The following is a 23261-nucleotide window of genomic DNA, read 5'->3' as shown; positions in this document are numbered from 1 at the left end:
CAGTGGAATGATTGATGTCCAATTGTTTGGAGATCATTTTAAATCCCTTCCCATAGGCATCACTAATCTTCTTTCTCAAACTCAGAGGACTCTTTCAATCTGGTAATATTGCACACATTGACAACATCAACAAAAATTAAACTAAATGTTTGGGGTTCAAATAAGGAAGGTTCCTTCCAAATCATCCCCAATGAAGACCTAATCACATGCACCTAATCGAGTTCATCTGATTCTTATTTTAGGTATTTCCCCTAAATTAAATATATACCTACTTTTTCTACGTTCTGTTTATTTAAATTACACAATGAGCTGAAGTAGAGGGCCTCAGTGGCTTAATGATGTTGGAGATTATGTCTGTTCCAATGAGCTGAGTCTTGGCACTGTGTGGTGGGGGTGAGTTCCTGCCACTCGCCTCAGCTTCTGTCCACTTAACAGTTCAAAATCATGTTCTGTGCAAGTAGATAAATAGGTACTCAGTGCAGTCAGTAAGATTCCTGTTGGCTTGGAATCTTGCCAGTTGCGATACCCGTTTGCAAGGGGGCTCTTGTGAAGGATTTCTATGGCTCATCCTGAGAAGCATGCAAGCTAACAATACCATATTTATTTATTTTATTTATTTATTAGATTTGTATGCCAATAATACCACCACCACCATGTACTACAAAATGTAAAAAGTAAAATGATATGTGTTTTATCATGTTCTTTTTAATCTAGCAATATTGTTGAACTAAAGATCAAATATCTGTACGTTGGAATATGCTGAAAAGTTTTTAAAAAAATCAATGGAGTATACTTATTTTTTTTATGAAATGCATGCAGACTAGTGGTGAAATCCATTTTTTTTTTACTACCCGTTCTGTAGGCATGATTTGGCGGGCGTAGTATGGTTTGTGGGCATGGCAGGGGAAGGATACTGCAAAATTTCCATTCCCTCTCTACTCCTGGGGGAAGGATATTGCCAAATCTCCATTCCCACCCCACTCTGGGGCTAGCCAGAAGTGATATTTGCCAGCTCTCCAAAATACTTGAAATTTCCCTACTGGTTCTCCAAACTACTCAAAATTTCTGCTATTGGTTCTCTAGAATTTATCAGAACCTGATGGATTTCACACTTGATGTAGACACATGCCAATACTGCAAATTAGTTTAAAGTCTATAGCTACTAAGTACATATTTAATTTTAAAATAATAAAAAGTATTTACAACATGAAAATAGATCAAACATCTATGGTGCCTAGAACATACATTTCTGTCATAGTTGAGAGAGCTAGGGCATTACTTATTTACATAGAATCAGCAGCAGAACCAAGCTGATACAGTATACGGCTGATAGGTATTAAACGTAACAAGTATTGCTATCATACTAATGTTTAAAGTTTAAATATATTTACTTAGTTTGTCTGTGTAATAAACTAGAAATACCAGATATTGCATAACACCACTGCAAAGTGCAATATACAACAGTGCTGAAAGTACTGATAAAAATCAACAAATTATTTAATATATTAGTTCAATTAATGAACACTGCATTATCAAGTGATGTTTGACGCTGGTCTCTGACACTGACAATTTTACAGGTAATATAACCCAACTAAAGCATTTTCCTGGTTCAATTATCTTTTGATATTTAAATTTTAATTATACAATGTTCCGTTTGATATGTGAATGCATGTAGAAGTACAAAAAATGTAAGTAATTACTGGCAAGACTTGAGATAATTCAAGCTATGTTTAATACCCAGTGATATTGATGATATTTAAATATTTAACTGTATGGTGAAGTATCACTTTAAATGAAATTTATAATACTTTTCAATGTTACAGGATGTTAAAAGAGTTATGAGCAAGATCTTTTCATAATATTTACAGTATTCAAGTGTGATGGATGGCATGTGACTGTATGGTATATTTTACCAGCATTTAAAGGAATAGAGTCCAAAAACGTAATGGTATATAGACCTTGCAAGATATACTGCCTTGGGAATGGTCAGATAAGAGGAAGTATATCGCAGCTGCATAATGAAGAGCAAGAAGCTCTGGATATACCATCTCTGAATTATTAAGCTGTAAAGATGATAGTGGGAGAATTGTACTTTCAGACTTGCAAGATTCTGTTCATTTAGTTTTATAATAAAGAGGAATTAGTTTATCTGTCCATGTTTTTCTGTCTAAGGTAGACAAAAAGACATAGAAACATAGAAGACTGATGGCAGAAAAAGACCTCATGGTCCATCTAGTCTGCCCTTATACTATTTCCTGTATTTTATCTTACAATGGATATATGTTTATCCCAGGCATGTTTAAATTCAGTTACTGTGGATTTACCAACCACGTCTGCTGGAAGTTTGTTTCTACTCTTTCAGTGAAATAATATTTTCTCACGTTGCTTTTGATCTTTCCCCCAACTAACTTCAGATTGTGTCCCCTTGTTCTTGTGTTCACTTTCCTATTAAAAACACTTCCCTCCTTATTTAACCCTTTAACATATTTAAATGTTTCGATCATGTCCCCACTTTTCCTTCTGTCCTCCAGACTATACATTTAGGTGTCTCTTATACAGTATTTTGCAATAATTTTGTCCCGTCATAAAATATTCTTCCCAGCCTTTTCTCTGAATTGTTTCTCATTTTTAAACAACAGAAATATAGCCATATGGTTAAAAAAATATTTTTACTTTCATTTATTGATGATTAAATAAAGATGGTCATAAATACTGTTTAAATGAAGAATTCAAAAGGGCTGGACAGTTGACCATCTAGTAGCAATAGCAACTGAAATACAATATCCAGATATTGCAATATCCAGATATTGCAACCCATCTACAATATCCAGATATAAGAGTAGTTAGTGATAGTGTGAAGAGGATAGAGCAGTGATGGCGAACCTTTTTTTCTTCGGGTGCCGAAGAAATCATGCATGTGTGAGTGCCCACACCCATTATTCAATGCCTGGGGAGGGCAAAAACAGCTCCCCCTGTCCCTGGAGGTCCTCTGAAGACCAGAAACAGCCTGTTTTCCAACTTCTGGTGGGCCCAGTAGGCCTGTGTTTCACCGTTCACAGCTCCAAAGGCTTCGCTGGAGTCAGGGGAGGTAAAAATGCCCTCCCCCATCCCCCTGGAGGCTCTCTGGAAGCCAAAAACGGCATCCTAGAGCCTCTGTGCAAGCCAAAAATCAGCTGGGCAACACACACATGCATATTGGAGGTGGTCTAGGGCAACAGCTTGTGTGCCAGCAGATATGGCTCCGCATGCCACTTCTGGTACCCATGCCATAGGTTTGCCATCACTGGGATAGAGGGTGAGGAAAAACACTGTTGGATGACCCTGTCATGCTGTGTAAGACAACACAAAATCATGTTAAAAAGACTCCAGCAATAGGAATGGAGTCTCTTTCAAGCAGGAATGCTATTAAATCAACTTTTTCCACAAATGAGGATGGCCAAACATAAAAATGGGTCCCAATAAATGTTCTCCTATGAGATTAGCAAAGAATTTCTGCTAAATGCTTAGTGTGGGAAAACAGCCTCCCAACAGGTCTGCTGCATTCGTCGCTAAGGCATTACTTAGATTGTTAAGAATATTACAAACTGTTTTGTTTTTGGCAATGGCCTAAAACAGTGATGGCTAACATTTTTGTCCTTGGGTGCTGAAATAGTGCATGTGCACGCTATCGTACACTTGCACGTGCCCATATCTGTATTCAATGCCCCCCAAGTGCCTCCGCTTCCTCATTTTCTGACTTCTTCTAGGCCCGATAGGCCCATTTTTTGCCCTCCCCAGGTTCCAGAGGCTTTCTTAGAGCTAGAGGGTAAAAATGCTCTCCCCTGCCCCCCTGGAGGCCAAAAATGCCCTCCAAGAGCCTCCACGCAAGCAAAAAAATTAGCTGGCAGGTGCCCACATGCGTGCTGGAGTTGAACTAGGGCAACGGCTTGCATGCTAGCAAATATAGCTCTGCATGCCACCTGTGGCACGCATGCATACATTCGCCATCGTGGGCCTAAAAGCTCATTGCACTGTACTGTGTGAGGCTGCCACTATCTGCCTGCCTGCCTATCTATCTAGTTAGTCAAACAAGTATAAGATTGTAGTTTGTATAAGCATAACTTAAGTAGTAAATAATGATAAAAGAAGACAATAAGACAGTAGGACAGGGATGGTAGGCACAATGGTGCGCTGATGCACATCCCTTACAAAGCTGTTAGAAAAGGTGAGAGGTCAGCTATAGACCATCTGAGGTTAAAGATTTTGGGGTTTGGAGAAGAAACCACAGTCAGGTGATGCGTTCCAGACATGATCACTCTATTACTGAAGTCATATTTTTTGCAATCTAAAATTACCCCAAAGGTCTAAAATTGCTTCATGGTACAAGAGAGTAAAATATTACCTAAAACAATTTGAAACAGTATTTCAGGTAGCAAACTCCCATGCAGGTTGGCCAGATTCTAGATTTAGCAAGGATTCAGTACACAGTGGGACACTTTCCAGCAGATTAATCTCCCTCCCACCCTTGATCCGGGTTAATTCATGAAACAAATCTGTGTGTTTTACATATAAAGCAAGTGACTGATATTTTGTCCTGAAAATTATCATAGCCATATTGTCATGATGATTAGCAGAATATAAAAATGCATTTGCAAATTTTGAGACCTCCCATTACTGATGGGCCGAGGTACCAAACGTTTGGTGTTTTATGCCCAAATTTCTTAAAACGTTGATTTGGTTTATGTTACATGATATATTGGTACTCCCCTCCTTCGCTAAATTGGCCGTGGGCAAGGTGTGATGCACCTGGGCTGCGAGTTTGACAGCTCTGTGTTAGAGCTATTAATCTTCAGGCATGGTAATGTAGAATTATTTTCAGAAAGTATAACACAAAGACTGCTTTGGAGGATAACTTCAGCATGTGTGGAATGGAGCAGAAGGACTGCTTAATATGGAGGGTTGAAATCTGGGTTTCATCACGGCTTAAGCCTGTGAGTTAATATAATTTTTTAAAAAAAAGAAGTGTCAGAATGTAGTTCTGCTTCATTCCTGGATTATAGGTGACAAATGCCTAATGTTCTACAGAAGACTTACACTATGCTTTTTTCCTCTTCATATAATTCCACAAACAGCAAAAATAGGTATTGGTCAATGGAACAGGCAGCTAGTTTTATTACATTGTATAATTATCAAAACATAGAGCACTGAACTTGAAATATTGCAAAGGCCTACTTAAGAAGTAAACTTGATTAACATTTTAACGCTACCACATCTTTTGCCAATCTTGTGTAGGTTAGGTTAGGTTAGGTTTATTGGATTTATATGCCGCCCCTCTCTGCAAACTCGGGGCGGCTCACAACAATAATAAAAAACAGTACAGTACACAATACCAAATCCAATGCCCACCCATCCAGTTACAATTTAAATTAATAATCTCATAAAAACAGTATATATAAAAAACAGGCACACAGTCAATCAGTCAACAAAACAACATGGGCAAGGGGGAGGTGTTTTAGTTCCCCCATGCCTGACGGCAAAGGTCGGTCTTAAGGAGTTTATGAAAGGCAGGGAGGGTGGGGGCAATCCTAATCTCAGGGGGGAGCTGGTTCCAGAGGGTCGGGCCCCCCACAGAGAAGGCTCTTCCCCTGGGTCCCGCCAGACGACATTGTTTAGTCGACGGGACCCGGAGAAGGCCAACTCTGTGGGACCTAACCGGTCGCTGGGATTCGTGCGGCAGGAGGCGGTCCCGAAGATATTCTGGTCCGGTGCCATGAAGGGCTTTATAGGTCATAACCAACACTTTGAATTGTGACCGGAAACTGATCGGCAGCCAATGCAGACTGCGGAGTGTTGGAGTGATATGGGCATACTTGGAGAAGCCCATAATTGCTCTCGCAGCTGCATTCTGCACGATCTGAAGTTTCCGAACACTTTTCAAAGGTAGCCCCATGTAGAGAGCGTTACAGTAGTCGAGCCTCGAGGTGATGAGGGCATGAGTGACTGTGAGCAATGACTCCCGGTCCAAATAGGGCCGCAACTGGCGCACCAGGCGAACCTGGGCAAACGCCCCCCTCGCCACAGCTGAAAGGTGTTTTTCTAATGTGAGCTGTGGATCAAGGAGGACGCCCAAGTTGCGGACCCTCTCTGAGGGGGTCAATAATTCCCCCCCCAGGGTAATGGAGGGACAGATAGAATTGTCCTTGGGAGGCAAAACCCACAGCCACTCCATCTTGTCTAGGTTGAGTTTGAGTTTGTTGACACCCATCCAGGCCCCAACAGCCTCCAGGCACCGGCACATCACTTCCACTACTTTGTTGACTGGACATGGGGTGGAGATGTACAACTGGGTATCATCGGCATATTGATGATACCTCACCCCATGCCCTTGGATGATCTCACCCAGCGGTTTCATGTAGATATTAAATAGCAGGGGGGAGAGGACCGACCCCTGAGGCACCCCACAAGGGAGAAACCTCGGGGTCGACCTCTGACCCCCCACTAACACCGACTGCGACCGACCGGAGAGGTAGGAGGAGAACCACTGAAGAACAGTGCCTCCCACTCCCAACCCCTCCAGCCGGCGCAGAAGGATACCATGGTCGATGGTATCGAAAGCCGCTGAGAGGTCACGGAGCACCAGGACAGAGGACAAGCCCCTGTCCCGGGCCCGCCAGAGATCATCCATCAACGCGACCAAAGCAGTTTCCGTGCTGTAGCCGGGCCTGAATCCAGACTGCTGAGGACCTAGATAATCGGCTTCATCCAAGGACCGCTGGAGTTGAAGTGCCACCACCTTCTCGACAACCTTCCCCATGAAGGGAAGGTTGGAGACTGGACGGTAGTTATTAAGCACGGCTGGGTCCAGGGAAGGCTTCTTGAGGAGGGGGCGCACAACCACCTCCTTATAAAGGGGCGGAAAGGACCCCCTCCCCAAGGAGGCATTGACAATCTCCTGGACCCAGCTCCGTGTCACCCCTCGACTGGCCGAAACCAGCCAAGAGGGACACGGATCCAGTAAACAGGTGGCGGAACTCACAGCTCCAATGGCCTTGTCCACTTCATCAGGTGTCACCAAGTCAAACCCCTCCCAGACAGATGGACAAAGGCGGTTAGCCCCAGTCACCTCGACTGACTCATTGTCAGTCGACTCTGTTTCACAATTGGAGTCGAGGTCCGCTCGGATCTGGGCGATTTTATCAGCGAAAAACGTGTTAAAATCCTCGGCACTACTCTGCAAGGGCTCCCCAACTCCCCTCTGATTAAGAAGGGAGCGGGTTACCCTAGACAGAGCGGCCGGGCGGGATTCTGCTGATGCAATCAAGGCGGCATGATACGCGCATCTTGCCGCCTTGAGCGCCACTTTGTAAGTCTTAATATGAGCTCTTACATGTGTTCGATCAGATTCAGACTTACTCTTCCTCCATCGCTTCTCCAGACGTCTCTTCTGGTGCTTCAACACCCGGAGCTCCTCGTTGAACCATGGAGCTCTACGGGGTCTAGTGCCGCGGAGAGGTCGCAACGGAGCAATCCGGTCAAGAGCCTCCCCTGCAGCCTTGTTCCAGGCCTCAGCAAGAGACTCTGCCGAACTGTGGACAAGTGTATCTGGAATAACCCCAAGCGCCATCTGGAAGCCTTCTGGATCCATCAGGCTTCTGGGGCGGAACCTCCTAATTGGTTCCGCCTCCCTGCGGGGAAGGATTGGAGCCAGGAAGTTAAGCCGCAGTAGGAAATGATCTGACCACGACAAAGGCAACACTTCTAAGCCCCTTAATCTCAGATCATTACTCAGTTGCTCAGAGAGGAATATCATATCGGGTGCGTGCCCACCCTCGTGAGTCGGACCCTGAACTACTTGAGTCAGGTCCATGGCTGTCATGGTGGCCATGAACTCCTGTGCCAGTCCAGAGGAACCGCCGAGCGACGGCAGATTGAAGTCCCCCAGGACGATAAGTCCGGGGAACTCCACCGCCAGCCCGGCCACCTCCTCGAGTAGCACAGGCAGGGCTGTTGACACGCAGCTGGGAGGCAGGTACGTGAGTAACAAGCCCACCTGAACCCCTAAGTCCAACTTCACCAGGAGGGACTCGTAACCCGCGACCTCTGGAGCAATGAGCCTACGCAGGCCAAGACTCTCCCTGGCTATAATAGCCACTCCTCCCCCCCCTTCCCTGGGGTCGAGGTTGGTGCCATACCCGAAACCCAGCTGGGCAAATTTCAGAGAGAGGAACTCTTCCCTCCGGGCCCAGCCAGGTTTCGGTCACACAAGCCAGGTCGGCCTCCTCATCCAGGATCAGATCCCGGATGAGGAGAGCTTTATTTACCACCGACCTGGCATTGAGTAGCAACAACTTGCTTTACAAGCTGTTTCTGTCAATCTCTGCATGGATGTGCATACCCAAACACTTGGTATCATACTAAGCGGTGTCACAACGCAGCTACTTTAAAAGATATGGCTGGTTTAGTGATTCAAACAGATATACTTAATTAATAAAATTATATCATATAATACCTCGATCCTAAGGTATTCCTATATCCTGTGAAGCATTTATTGAAGGATTTGCACATCCCTACATCCATTAGCTATTATTATTATTATTATTATTATTATTATTATTATTATTATTATTTATTAGATTTGTATGCCAACCCCTCCGTAGATTCGGGGCATATTCTGCATGCATTTAATGCTCATGTTTTCAGAATAGATTCTAATGCACAATAAAAGTACACCAAGCATACTAAATTGAATATTTCAAAAATAAATAATTCGAGTTGACTAGAATGGGCTATTTTAAAACAAATAGGTTTATGGTTGCAGTACAGATCATGAAAGAATGGAACAGCAATGACTGAACAGAATTAGAACCAGAGCCAGAAAGGCCCAATTCTAAGTCTAAGGTATGAAAGTTAATTTTTATAATAATAATTTATTAGATTTGTATGCCGCCCCTGTCCGAATACTCGGGGCCGCTAAGTTCTAACATTCATTCAGGATCTAGTAGTCCTTAACCTCTACCTGTACATTTAAGTTCTGATTCCTAAGTGAAGAACTTTCAATTTCTATTCCTCTGAACCAAATTTTTAAATATTGTAATCATTTTTAATTTAATTTCAGGTTCTAGTGCTATTCCCCTCAATATGGTTTCATCAGCAAATTTAAAAAGCACTGTCTCTACTTTCATCTAACTATGAGGGGAGGAGGGGTTAGGCTAAACTATGCACATATTTTAATTTCATAACATCCATTCCATATTCAATTACGGTAGCTTGTTAATCAGCATATGATATGATAGTTTGTCAAGTAATTTGTTCACATCAATATAGATCATGCATACAAGATTTTAATCATTTTTAAGGAAATTACTCAGTCAAAATTGTATCTGGCAAGATTTGTTCTTAACAAAAACAATAGTAACATGTGGATAATTACCACTCATGGCACCAGACCAGATTACCTCAGGGACCGCCTTCTGCTGCACGAATCCCAGCGACCAGTTAGGTCCCACAGAGTGGATCTTCTCTGGGTCCCGTCAACTAAGCAATGTCGCCTGGCGGGACCCAGGGGAAGAGCCTTCTCTGTGGCGGCCCCGGCCCCTGGAACCAACTCCTCCCAGAGATTAGAACTGCCCCCACCCTCCTTGCCTTTCGTAAACAACTTAAAACCCACCTCTGCCGCCAGGCATGGGGGAATTGAGATCCTCTTTCCCCCTAGGCCTTTACAATTCTATGCATGGTATGTATGTATGTTTGGTTTTTATATTAATTGATTTTTAATCATCAATACCAAATTACTATTGTACACTGTTTTATTGTCGCTGTTAGCCGCCCCGAGTCTCTGGAGAGGGGCGGCATACAAATCCAATAAATAAATAAATAAAATAAATATGTTTTTCAGGGGCTTATAGATCAATTGCTTTAATGTCTGTCCTAAAATTTTAATAGTCATTGATGTCTGGTTGACTCATCTACAGTTTGATAGATCCTCCTATTTAAACTTTCTTTGAGGTGGGGCAACATTTGTTTCCTGTCACCTGTCATTTCAAAGATATTACATATGGCCTTGAATACTGTAGGAATAAATTTAATCTTTATTACAGAATGAGGTTCCATGTTGTCCGTCCGTCCGTCCGTCCATCCATCCGTCCATCCATCCATCTCATTTAACTATTTAAAAAAGGCATTGCTTGGGATTGTTCTTAACTATAACTTTTTCTAAATGACAGAGTGACATCTATTCCAAATAGTGGATACCCAATGATATAAATTTATGCACCAATCATGCATAAATGCACAAATTAATTGATCGTATCAATGGTGGAAGATACTAAGGAATTCTATGGGCAATTATAGATGCTTAGTATAACACTAAGGACATAGTACAACTAATGGGGAATGCAAAAATTGACAAGTGAATTACAGAAATATTAAATGAAATTAGGCAAGAAAAACTGAACATTGGTGCTTGTTGTCACATCTATTTCAATACACATAAAGGAAGACCCTATCCATGAACATCATCTAGCACATAATTTTGGAATTAATGTGATTTAACCATATATTCAGACAGAAAAGATGGAGAATTCCAATCTATTCAGCCTATACACATTTAGATACATACTGTGGTTCAGGCCATGGTATCAAACAAACAGAAATTTAATGAGAGCACATATGCTTAAAACATTTAATCTGGAAAATGTATGTAGAGAATATTTCAGTTTTTAATCGTACTGGCATATTTCTATTTTTCTTCTTTGTTATTTTTGTTTTCCTATAAATAGCTCATATTCTATCCCAGAATTTCCTTGTTTTTGGTCAATCAAAAATTAAATACTCAACAAGCTGTGTATATAAACATACACTGATGTTTCATTTCTCTTTCAAGCAAATCAGCATTTCATTATTTAAAAAAAGAAAAATATTTGCAGTTTTTCAGCTGAATCCAGACTCTTTCTTTACTCTGTTTTACATATCTGTGGTCCATATTTTTTAAATTTTAATGTTTACTTTTATAATAACTGTGACTGCAATATAACTTTTTGTATATTTAGCACTTTTCTTTATTCTCTGTATTTCCTATTTTGTTTTCTAACTTTTGCTAACATGATAAAAGTACGCTCCCTACAAAAAAATGTTTCTGTTTTAACAAGAGTTATATTTCAAGGAATGCATGGGTAATACTAGTCTCATTAACTTCCTGAATCCATTCTGTTGTCAAAAAAAATATATGTTCTAATTAATTAAACAGATCCAGCTGAGTACAACCACCATTCTTCCTGTCCCAAACATCCATACTTCAAAAAAGTGACACTCTTCTGGACTACAAACAGTTATTTTTATTTCCACTGCACATAAAAAATTAACCTCTAAATAAATGAAAAACTTTTTTCATTCATAACCACTCATTTGAGAACCTACTTTGACCCACCTGCCCAATTTGCTCATTTCACAATGACCACTTTGAAACACCTACTTGGCCTTGCAAAATGAGTATTCTGTTAATTATTATGCCACCATCACTAAGAGTAAGGTACGGAAGTGCTTTTGAATTTCCAACATTGTTAACATGTTGTTCTTTATTTCATACTGCATGCTTTAATTTTTTTAATGCAACTACTAAAGTCTCTTGCACATTTGCTATGACTTTCCCCTTTGTTATTTAAGGGCACCAAAAATAATACAAGAATATGCCCCTCCTTCACTGTTCTTCCCCAAGTAAAATAGAAAAATGCCCTTGCAGAATTTGAATTCAGCTGTAAAACAACTGTCATCAACCATATGTTCAGATAACTAATCACTCAATCAGAAGACAAGTCAGAAAAAAAATAGTACACAAAGGGAGAAATGGGGTATTCTAATAAATATTTGCTTAATTAGCCACATATCATGAAACTGCTGTTCTATTCAATCACACAAAGGTAACATTAACAATCGTATCAACTTATTTAAAGGAACTTATTGTTTCAATTTCTTTCCAGGAAAATAACTTAAGAAGGAATTTAACTTCTCATTCTCAGTCAGCAGAGGAATACATTGCATAGGAAAAAAATATCTAAAAGCAGTGTATATCCAAACCACTGAGAAGTATATATTATATAGAAATATATTTCCAATCAAATCGGCTTTTACTAGATACAGTTATAATTTTGGTGTCATTTTTTTCCCATTCGAATCAATTTCTACTCAAGAAACAAATTCTCTCTAAAGATTAAACATTGTTTTCTCTAACATGCAATTTCAATATATCCACCACAACTGCTTGTCCTAAGCCTTAACAATTATTTGCTGTAAAATAACTAAAAAGTGCTGCAGCATTGCAAAATAATATACATAACACAAAAGTTTTTTTGCATAACAAAGGACTACAAAGATAAACTGCTGTCATAACTATCTTGTTACATCAATTACCAGAATAGTTTTAGCATGATCAACTACAAAAGTTTACGTAATAGTGCTAGTGAGTGGGGTGGGGGGATGATGGAGCAGAATGACAGGAAACCTCTATTATAAATCTCACCATATCAATTCTCAAGGATAGTTTCTGTACTCAGGACTCTGTAAGGATAATAACTAACTTACCTTACAGGACAGTCATTAACACTGAGTCATTAACCTCAGTAATGTATCCATACAATAATTCATCAATTTGACCAGCTCATATAGATTTCACACATCAAAACTAATCATCCCAAAGCCAAAAGATTCTTTGGTTTAGCAGAAGCAGCCATGGTTTTCTGCATACAGTATTTGGTCACAAGAAATTAAATGCAATTAATTACACTGCAAAACTATAGCTAAATCCCTGTGAGTTTTATAGTGAATTCTGCTTACAGAATACTACAACAATCTTAAAAATCAAACAAAGACATTGAAAGGACATTAGTTTCAAAACTGCTATAGGAGTTTTAACTTTAACTGACTTTAATGTAAATGCCTAACATTTCACAATGGTTCAATGGTTGAGGGAGTTTAAATAAAGATATCATGCTATGATATTTTTTTTTACATTACGAATAATAACAATACCATCACAACAGTTACTTGAAAACAACGTTGAATGAATATGCTGTGAGGTGAGAAAAGCATAATGGAATTTGATATGGCATTTGTACAGATGCAATTTTGGAAATTATTATAATCACATGAGTTTAAATGGAATGCATATTGGTTTGGCTCAAACTGCAATTGGTAGAGTCATTCACTATACTTGCTTGATACTTTTTGAACAAGGAATTTTTATATTATAATCTGTTGGATAAAAACTCTTGGCATCACTATATACCAATGTATTTACATTGTTGTCAATCTTGCAGAATGTAATTCTAGCCTAATTCTACGATACAGCTAAGTGTGGTTTGTATATTTATATAATTTCCCAAAAGTCCTAAAATGTAAAAGAGAGGGCAACTGTTTGCACAATATAAGAACTCTGGCTTGAGTACAAACATATACAGGAAGTTATGAACCTCTGAATTACAGACAAGCAGGTACAAATGGGCTTCTTGCAGTATTCAAAATGGTAGACAACCACAATGAAATCAAATTCAAATAATTCGACTCTCCTGCATTGCATTTCCAAGTCCCACTCCCTCATTGACTCGTACTTTGCACACTTTCCTGCTTGAATGTACACAATCCTCACTTCTGCCTGGGGTCTCCATACAGTCTGCCTATTTTCAGCAGTTCATAATAAGACGACATTTGATTTAATAACTTATTCCAGTTTAAATGCAAATTTGCTTTGAAGACAGAGTTAGAATCAGAACTTGTCCTTAACGTAGGAAATTGCTCTAACCAAAAAGAATTGCAGAACATTTCAGTAACTCCTCCAAACATCTTGATGGGCTAAGCTGGCGGTCAGTAGGGGCCATTTGATTTAATAAATAAATGAATGAATGAATGAATGAATAAATAAATAAATAAATAAATAAAATGTTTTAAGTAATTAAAGACTTAATTCAGGAGAGTTTAATTTTCTACCAGCTATCCAACAGGCTATTATTAGATTTTAAAAGTATTTTTTATGAAAAAACTGAAAAATCAAGTGATGTAGTAGTACAAGAATGGAAGGTAATTTTTGCAAAATATTCACTGTGCTAGAGCAAAAAAGAAAAATGCTGTGTTAGAGCAAAAAGAAAAAAACCCCCGAACAGCAGTAGAAGAGAAAAAAGGCCAGCAAAGAACAAGATAACCAAAATGCTTAGATTGTTGCATTATATCATCAACAATGGGAGCAGCATTCTTTGACCATGCATTTCAAATTGGAGAAAAGATTCCTGCCAAACATGATCGCTAGAAACTTCTATATGAAGATGTAGGTAGGACCAGACACAGATAGGTGAATCATAGAAACTGCAAAGAAGAATTTAATGCCATACTTTAGCTTAATAATTCTGCCGCTCTAGAAATTAAATGAAATATTAACAAAATTATGAACACATAATTATTTAATGGGAGAAAGATCTCAAATCACAGTAATGTTTGGAAATTGTCCTTTCCCAATTATGTTTTGTAATATTAAAGATGCAATTAGCAAGGCAGCAAAAGGTAAAAAGCTGATTTTTTAAAAAGCTTTTAATGTCACAAATCTGATAATGGGACCAAATTTAAAAATTATTTATTAATATAAAATGTATGTATTTCTTAAGTAAAATATACAATAAAAAACAGGTTTTATTTGCATTTTCAGATAATAATATCTAGCTAAAGACCTCATTTTAGATTAAAAGCCAACAATAAAAATAATGGATTTTCCAATTAATTAACATTAAGGACTTCTAATTGATATCTTAATTAGACTTTATAATTAATGGAAGTGTTATACCAACTAAAATGAATTCATATGAACCATTTACCCATGTGTGCTTTACCAGCAGAAATAATAGTAGTAACAGTAAGATTCTGACAGCATTTTGTCATCTTAGACTCTAAGATACATTTATTATACAGTGATACCTTGTCTTACAAACGCCTCGTCATACAAAGTTTTCGAGATACAAACCCAGGGTTTAAGATTTTTTTGCCTCTTCTTACAAACTATTTTCACCTTACAAACCCACCGCCGCCGCTGGGATGCCCTGCCTCCGGACTTCCGTTGCCAGTAAAGGAACCATTTTTGTGCTGCTGGGATTCCCTTGAGACTCCCCTCCATGGGAAACCCCACCTCCGGACTGCCGTGTTTTTGTGATGCTGCAGGGGAATCCCAGCAGGAAGTCCAGGGGTGGGGTTTCCCAACGAGGGGAGCCTCAGCGAAATCGCAGCATCGCAAAAACACAGAGGTCCGGCGGTGAGGTTTCGAGGAGTTCGGTGTTTTTGCGATGCTGAGGTGGGTTTCCCATGGAGGGGAGCCTCACGGGAATCCCAGCAGCGCAAAAACGGGTGCTTCGGCTGGCAAAAGGGGTGAATTTTGGGCTTGCACGCATTAATCGCTTTTCCATTGATTCCTATGGGAAACATTGTTTCATCTTACAAACTTTTCACCTTAAGAACCTCGGCCCGGAACCAATTAAGTTTGTAAGACAAGGTATCACTGTATTGGGATTTAGTTCTACTTATGTATTAAAACTGATATTTAATATTGATAATGAACCTAAATCATGTAAGAAAAAATATTTATCTGATAAAAGTTGTAATGCAGATCTTATTTATTTGAGAATATCCCTTCATGGCCTGAGACTCTGTGGGCTTAGAAAGTGATTTATTTTTATTTTGAAAAAACAAATGTAAAAATTTATGCTTGATGATAACTTTCTGGAGCAGCAAATATTTGTCATACATAGCTGCCAGAAAATCCGAATCAGAATTAATAGGGTACTCTGTTCTTTAATCATATGTGTGTTCCAGAAGGTGGTGCTGGGAGACTATTCTTCAATGAAGATTATTTTTTCTTTAGGGGAGAAATTTATTTATTTATTTTATTTATTTAATTGGATTTGTATGCCGCCCCTCTCCGAGGACTTGGGGCGGCTCACAGCATATATAAAAAAGAACAGTAATATAATCCAATTAGTACTACAATATTAAAAACAAATCTTCAAAGTTCTCCTATTTTCAATAAAAAATTAAATATTTTTCAAAGCTATCCATCATTAGTGATACAATATTAGTGTGTAGCTCACATTAGATCAACCTTCAAATTGTATATTTGTGACCAAGTTCCAGCTCTATAAACCATATTTTTCAGACTGTAAGACTTACCTTTCCCCCCTCTAAAAAAGGGTGGAAATGACGATGCATCTTATACACTGAATACACACACTTTTGGCCCCCCAAAACTCTGTCCCCGTATCCCATTTTTTGTGTTGGGGTGGGGAGAACGTTCAGGAAGTCTGCAGAGAGCTCCTGAACACTGGAAAAGGCAAAAACACCTGTTTTTGTGAAAAAATGGGCAAACAATTGGCTGTTTTTCACCAAAATTGGGGCATTTTGGCCTTCACCCTGTCCCCAGGAGCTCTCTGCAAACTTCACAGGCCCTCTGCCCACTCCATTTTTGCAAAAAAAACACCAGGTGAAAAATGATCCATTTTTTGCAAAAATGAGAGCATTTTTATCTTCCCCCAGCAGCTCTTTGCAATCTTCCCAGACCCTCTGCCCACCCCATTTTTGAAAGAAAAAAAAAACAGGGCATGCAGAGAGCTTGGGAGGCCAGGAGCACAAAAACATTTTTTTCTTTCTTACACCTTTGAAATCTTGGTGTGTCTTATAATCCGAAACATATGGTAAGTAACCAAACACCTATTTTTGGAATCAAGGATATAGGAAATGGGTGGATCATCTATCTTGGGGGGAAAATTAATTGGAAGTAGAAGATAATTTATGACATTGTTTTGGATATAACATTTGTCTAGAATCACATGAAAACATATCAACAACTCAGAACAACTCAGAACCTCATTCAGATAGGAATTTGCTATAGTATTTTAGGCAGACTTTAACTTACAGTCAGCAACCTAGTGATTATTCCACGTTTCAACAGTTGTTGTCCCTGCCCGCCCCCCCCCCCTGCAAATCCTGTGACCAGGCACACAGCAACTGAGCCAAATTTATGGCCATTTGTAGCATCCCACAGTCACAGCATTTACTATGAAAATGGACTTAAACTCTGCAATAAAGTGTACATTATATTTCAGATATTATACAGTTCATTCATGCAACATGTGGACGTTATTATAGGAAGGCAATTGTAACAAATTATTTTATAAACCACTTCTATGGTTTAAAAATTGCATTATTGCCATGCTAAAAACATATCTGAACTGACACGTAACCATGTGCAATTGTTCTTATCAAACTAACTACTTCATCTTCATTTTTAATACAATTCACTACTACCTTTCTCCACCACTGCAAACACTTGTCAAATATACTCAGAATACTGAAAAGCAGTATGCAATTCAAAAGACTTTATGTAAATAGCAAACTATAAATAGACTTGCATGCTCTTTTTGTGTGTGTTTACATTAGCACATTCTTGACTTCTCCCTGAATCAAGCACTTCAGACTTACTTTATGCACAGTAACTGCCATAAATGGCTATAAGTTAAATACAAAGGAAGATCTAGCAGACTTTATATAAAAAAGTAGGAAAAGGTACATTTTCAACCAGCTCCTTTCATACGGTATACAAAGAAAAGATTCAGAATAGTTGCCAGTTCAGAAAAAGAAATCCTAGCTTGTTCTGATCACATGTAGTCTTCAAAATTTCCCCCAAAAGAGCTGTGCGTGCTCATCTATGTATCACTCCAAAATCAGCTAATGATCCACAAAGCACTAAGAGTTTGAATATGGCCACAAGCAGCCACCCATCTTTTATAAGGTCAAATGATAACAAAATGCTGAAGGTTTTTAAATATATATATATTACAAGATTCAATCTGGGCAAAACAAATGCAAGTCTCTAATCTGAAAAGTGTTACAGGAAAATTCATCCCACGACTATTCATCCCAAGAACATATTATTGGCTGTTACAGTACCTGGCTGGTTTGTGGACTGGACGGGTCGTAAGAATAATTCTTCAAAGTATCCTGAGGATTCAGGTGAGGAGGATATCGGATAGTTGGGTGAGAGAAATAGCTAGATGGGGCAGGAGGAAGAATAGCTTGTGGTGGAAATGGCAATGGTGAAGGTGGAGGTGGAGTTCTAGTTGAGATGACTAGAGAGAAAGAAAAACACAAGTTATTTAGTATCTTTTTTATAATAAAATTCAGCACATAAGACAGTAGAGAAAAATCTAAATCCAATCTAAAACAATACGAAATTATTTGTTTTCTTTCCATCCACCCCAACTTTTGAACCAAGTCCTTCATACTTGAAGCGTCTCAAGAGATAGACATTTATTTCTTTTGTGATGCAATTTTGCTTTATTGTGCATATTCACTCTATTTTGCATACTTCTGCACAGAGAAACCATTGCATTTCAGAAAATATATTTCAGTTATCAAATACGATCTAAAACTAAGGTTAATCAATAAAATTAAAAACTATAAAACATTTTTAATTGAAAGTTAAGAGATATAGTCCCAAGCAGCAGCAAATGGTCCAACAATACTTTGTGCTATACCCTAGCTAAATGCATGTGAAAGGGTGGGAGGGTGGGGAATAATTACTAAGCAATAACACCATGAATAATTAGCAACCCATTGTGAAAATGCTAATGAATGTTCAACTTAAGGGCCTGGGAAAATCTTTCATCCAAGATCTCTCTGAACAAAAAGGCTATCATATCCCATACAGACTTTTTCCCTTGCATTTCTTTACCATGTTTGCTAAATCTAAAAACATAGTAAAGTCCTCAGCAATAAAGGAAAGGTACAGATTATCTTGTTATTGCAGAGTTAGTACCTCAGAAATGGGAGATACATTATAATTCAATCATTAATATCATTGCATTTATATATAAGATATATTGTGTGATAAAAACATAAACAAATGTGGAGAAAAAATGAACAAATGTTATATTATTATTGTTATATGGGGACCATAAATATGTAGATTAGATTAGATTAGATTTATTGGATTTATATGCCGCCCCTCTCCGCAAACTCGGGGCGGCTCACAACAATAATAAAAACAGTACATAGTAACAAATCCAATGCCCACCAATCTAATTACAATTTTAAGTTAAAAAATTCATAAAACAATCCCAATATATATAAAAAACAGGCACACAGTCAATCAATCAAATGGCAAAACAATATGGGCAAGGGGGAGATGTTTTAGTTCCCCCATGCCTGACGACAGAGGTGGATTTTAAGGAGTTTACGAAAGGCAGGGAGGGTGGGGGCAATCCTAATCTCAGGGGGGAGCTGGTTCCAGAGGGTCAGAGCCCCCACAGAGAAGGCTCTTCCCCTGGGTCCCGCCAGACGACATTGTTTAGTCGACGGGACCCAAAGAAGGCCAACTCTGTGGGACCTCCTAACCGGTCGCTGGGATTCGTGTGGCAGGAGGCGGTCCCGAAGATGTAGCTTTAGCTTTAATTAATTAAATTAATATACCATCCATCTCACTCTGAAAAGCAATGCATTAGCAAGGGTCACTGGTGAAATTTAAAAATTTTCCCTACCGGTTTTGTGGGCGTGGTTTTGTGGTCATGTGACTAGATAGGTATGGCCAACTCAATGTCACATCAAGGGATGCCTCATCTGGCCCCTCCCCTTCCAGCCATTCCTTGTCACACCCAACCTCAACATATCTATAGTTCACTTTTTTTTGACTTTACTATAGATATACTTTCAGGGATTACTGAAAGGAGGAAACAACTCACATGGTTTGCCCAAGAGTGTGATAGGCAACAGGATTTTAAGAAGGGGGGTGGGGGATTATTTTCCAAAGTGGCAGAAGGAAAAACAAGAAACAATGGATGGAAACTGAACAATGAGAGAAGCAACCTAAAACTAAAGAGAAACTTATTGAACAGTGAAAACAATTAACCAATGGAAGTACTTGTCTCTAGAAGTTCTGGGTGCTTGATCACTGTAAGTTTTAAAGAAAAGACTGGATAGCCATTTCTCTGAAATGGTATATGGTCTCCTCCAAAGTCCCTTCCAAGTGTTATTCTGTTATTCTGACACCTTTCCCAGGCCCCCCACTCATATCCAAAATATGGCTGTGATAGTTGATCAGAGCTCCTCTGCTTTTTATGTGCAACAGTTTAGGATCAGAGCTAAGTTAGTTGTTTTTCTATTAATACATAATCCTTAAAAGGGCTCTCCTGTAAGAACCCTGCATGGTCTAATTCAGAGATTCCTAACCCAGGGTGTCCAAGAGGAAAGCATTCTGAAATCCCTGATATTTCCCTGACATTTCCCTATAACTTGTGATCTAGTTAAGGCGCGGTCGCAGATGGCTTCATGCCAAACGGCTAAGCTGAGGAAGCAAGTTGTTGCCACAGTTATGCTCATTTTTGCTTGAATGTGCCAGGCAGCATGGTCCAGTTTTTTTTTTTACATGATTTTCCCCTGACCTTTAAACATTTTAATACAGTTTGGGTTTTCCCCCTGATTTATTCCATCCCCATCCCCCCCCCACTAATTCCCTGATAATTCCCTGATATTTCCTGAACTGCCAATTTCCCTGATAATTCCCTGATTTCCGTTTTCCAGGTTTGCTGGACACCCTGACAACCTTTCTGGCACCAGAACCTGGTTTCACAGAAGACAATGTTACCATGGACTTGTGTCAGTAGTAGGTTTTAAAACCCTTTAGTTATGATTAAATAAGCATTTATGATTTTGCTATAATTAAATAAGCATTTATAATTTTGTTATGTTAAATCAATGCATTTCATATTAATAAAATGGAAGTTCTCTGATCACTATTTCACAAATGTATTTATCTTTTTATAAAATCATATTAGTGGACTTAAAATTATGAATTTGATGATCCACGGGATTTAAAAGTATGACCTTGATAGTCCCTGAGGTCCAAAAGGATAGGGACCCCTGCTGTAGATTATGATTTTTGAAATGATTCTTAATTATTTCATTGTTTTAAATTGTTTTTGGTAATTTTGTTGCTTTGGTATTTTTTTAACTGTGTGTTATTCAGAGTCCCATATATTAGATGGGCAGCTATATAAATAAACATAAATAAATGAAATAATTATTGACACTGAACTTCAAATTAAAATTGTTGGGTAAAGAGTTTAGTTGTAGGCTGCCTTCATGTTTTACAATCACTGTGATAAAAAGGAGAGTTCCTTAGTCATTGCTCAATCTTTTACCTTATATAGTTGACTTAATAGAACAAATTCTACCACTTTTGTGCATCCCCCTCAAATCTGCTTAAATAGCTATGTAACTTTTGGGGGGTCCAGACCAATGACTGTCAACCTATTGTCAGCCCATTACCAAATTACTGCCACAGTTAGGAAGCTAATCTGCCTTTCTATAGCTTGAATCCATTATTCTACATCCTTGACAAAATGAGAAAAATCTTGAACTTCTGTGATGTGACATCTTTCAGGTATTTAAAGCATGCTACCATGGCCTCTTCAGCTGTCTTTTTCTAACACTAGAGATAACAACCCCCACCCATCCCAATCAACTTCACTGAACCTGTTTCAACTTCAATGAATCACTTTTATGCCCCAAACTGAACACAATTCAAAAGGTGTTACCTCAAAAGTACCATTAGTTCACAATATCATGATTAAACTGGCTGGAATGACTTCCTGTGGAGTTATCACACCTGTGTAAAAGACTGAGTCATACTCAGTATCAGAATGAATATGGAAAGCTTCAAATGTGGCTAGAACTTTGTCCATTATATCACTTTCACAGCAATTTAATAGCTGCATGGTAGCTTTAGCTTTTAATGAGACAAAGACACCTGTCCTTTCCACAAAGCACCAGGTTCTACACTGACCTATTTAAAAGCCAATATATTTTATGTTGCCCTTCCCCAGCTATTAATTCCTTTAACAATCTGTATTTTAATGGCTTGCTTTAATTTATGCATTCAGTCATTGTGAGGAGTGTTGATTATTGCCAACTGCATAAACAAGTCCTTAAAGTTTTCTTACCAAGTTGTTTGCCATTGCTAACTTCTTAGAATTGAGAAAAAGTGTCTGACCCACTGTCACCCAGCTCACTTTGGGTCTAAGGCAGGACTAGACCTCACGGTCTCCTGGTTTCTAGCCTGATGCCTTAACCACATCAAATTTATTTTATTTATTTTATTTTGTCAAGTATGTATTGGTAGCATATATACAGTAGCTATAACACTGTTTATATACACTGCTAAAAGAAATAAAGGGAACATTTAAACAACAGAATATAACTCTAAGTAAATCAAACCTCTGTGAAATCAAACTGTCCACTTAGGAAGCAACACTGATTGACAATCAATTTCACATGCTGTTGTGCAAATGGAATAGTTGTGCAAATGAAACATTCAATGAGAATATTTCATTCATTCAGATCTAGGATGTGTTATTTGAGTGTTCCCTTTATTTTTTTGAGCAGTATTTATTATTATTTATTCGATTTTTATGCCGCCCTTCTCCTTAGACTCAGGGTGGCTTACAACATGTTAGCAATAGCACTTTTTTTAACAGAGCAAGGCTATTGCCCCCACAATCCGGGTCCTCATTTTACCCACCTCGGAAGGATGGAAGGCTGAGTCAACCTTGAGCCGGTGATGAGATTTGAACTGCTGACCTTCAGATCTACAAGTCAGCTTCAGTGGCCTGCAGTAGAGCACTCTACCTGCTGCGCCACCCCAGTATACATGAGATGGGTACTAATAAGAGGGAAACCTTAGGACAGGAACGGTAGGCACGGTGGTGCACTTATGCATGCCCCTTACAGACCTCTTAGGAATCATGTTTTTATTGTACTATGATATATTACGGCATTTTCTATCACTTTTGTTTCCTCACCACTGTGTGCAACTCCTGGGATTCCTGGATGATGATGCTGGAAAGTCAGTCTTGGCGTAGAATCCTGGGGAGATGTAGTGCTAAACAAAGGCTTTTCAGGTTTCTTCATTGTAGGAGAAGACATATCTGCAATGGCATACAACACAACACGTCCATTAAACCCAACATCACAACCATGATTCTAGATAACTGTTTATGTTATTTTAACAGTAACAGTTCCTAGATTAGTGACTAAATTACCCTGCATTAGAAAATAGTAAAGGGTATGCATTACTTTAGATGAACACTTATAGGCTCCCTCTAGTAACCATCAAATAAAATCCTAAAACATAAGATATGTTATCACCATAATTCTTATGGGGTGATTATATAAGATTTGCACACGTCATATTTACATAATAAAGT

General features: G+C 38.8%; 1 protein-coding gene across 12 annotated transcripts in view; it reads right to left on the bottom strand.

The window, feature by feature from the left end:
• NFIB (nuclear factor I B) overlaps window positions 1-23261 on the bottom strand; it is a 255588-nt gene that overhangs the window by 34387 nt on the left and 197940 nt on the right. For all 12 annotated transcript variants that reach the window (XM_070742552.1, XM_070742557.1, XM_070742563.1 and 9 more), the window contains exons 7-8: window positions 22857-22982; window positions 17950-18128 (exon numbers count right to left, since the gene is read on the bottom strand). In XM_070742552.1, coding sequence (XP_070598653.1) covers window positions 17950-18128; window positions 22857-22982 — 305 coding nt within the window. The remainder of the gene's footprint in view (window positions 1-17949; window positions 18129-22856; window positions 22983-23261) is intronic.

This window comes from Erythrolamprus reginae, chromosome 2 (assembly GCF_031021105.1).
Source record: "Erythrolamprus reginae isolate rEryReg1 chromosome 2, rEryReg1.hap1, whole genome shotgun sequence".
Taxonomy (NCBI): Eukaryota; Metazoa; Chordata; class Lepidosauria; order Squamata; family Dipsadidae; genus Erythrolamprus; species Erythrolamprus reginae.
The sequence above is the reverse complement of the archived record's forward strand: the minus strand, read 5'-3'. Positions and strand labels throughout refer to the sequence as shown.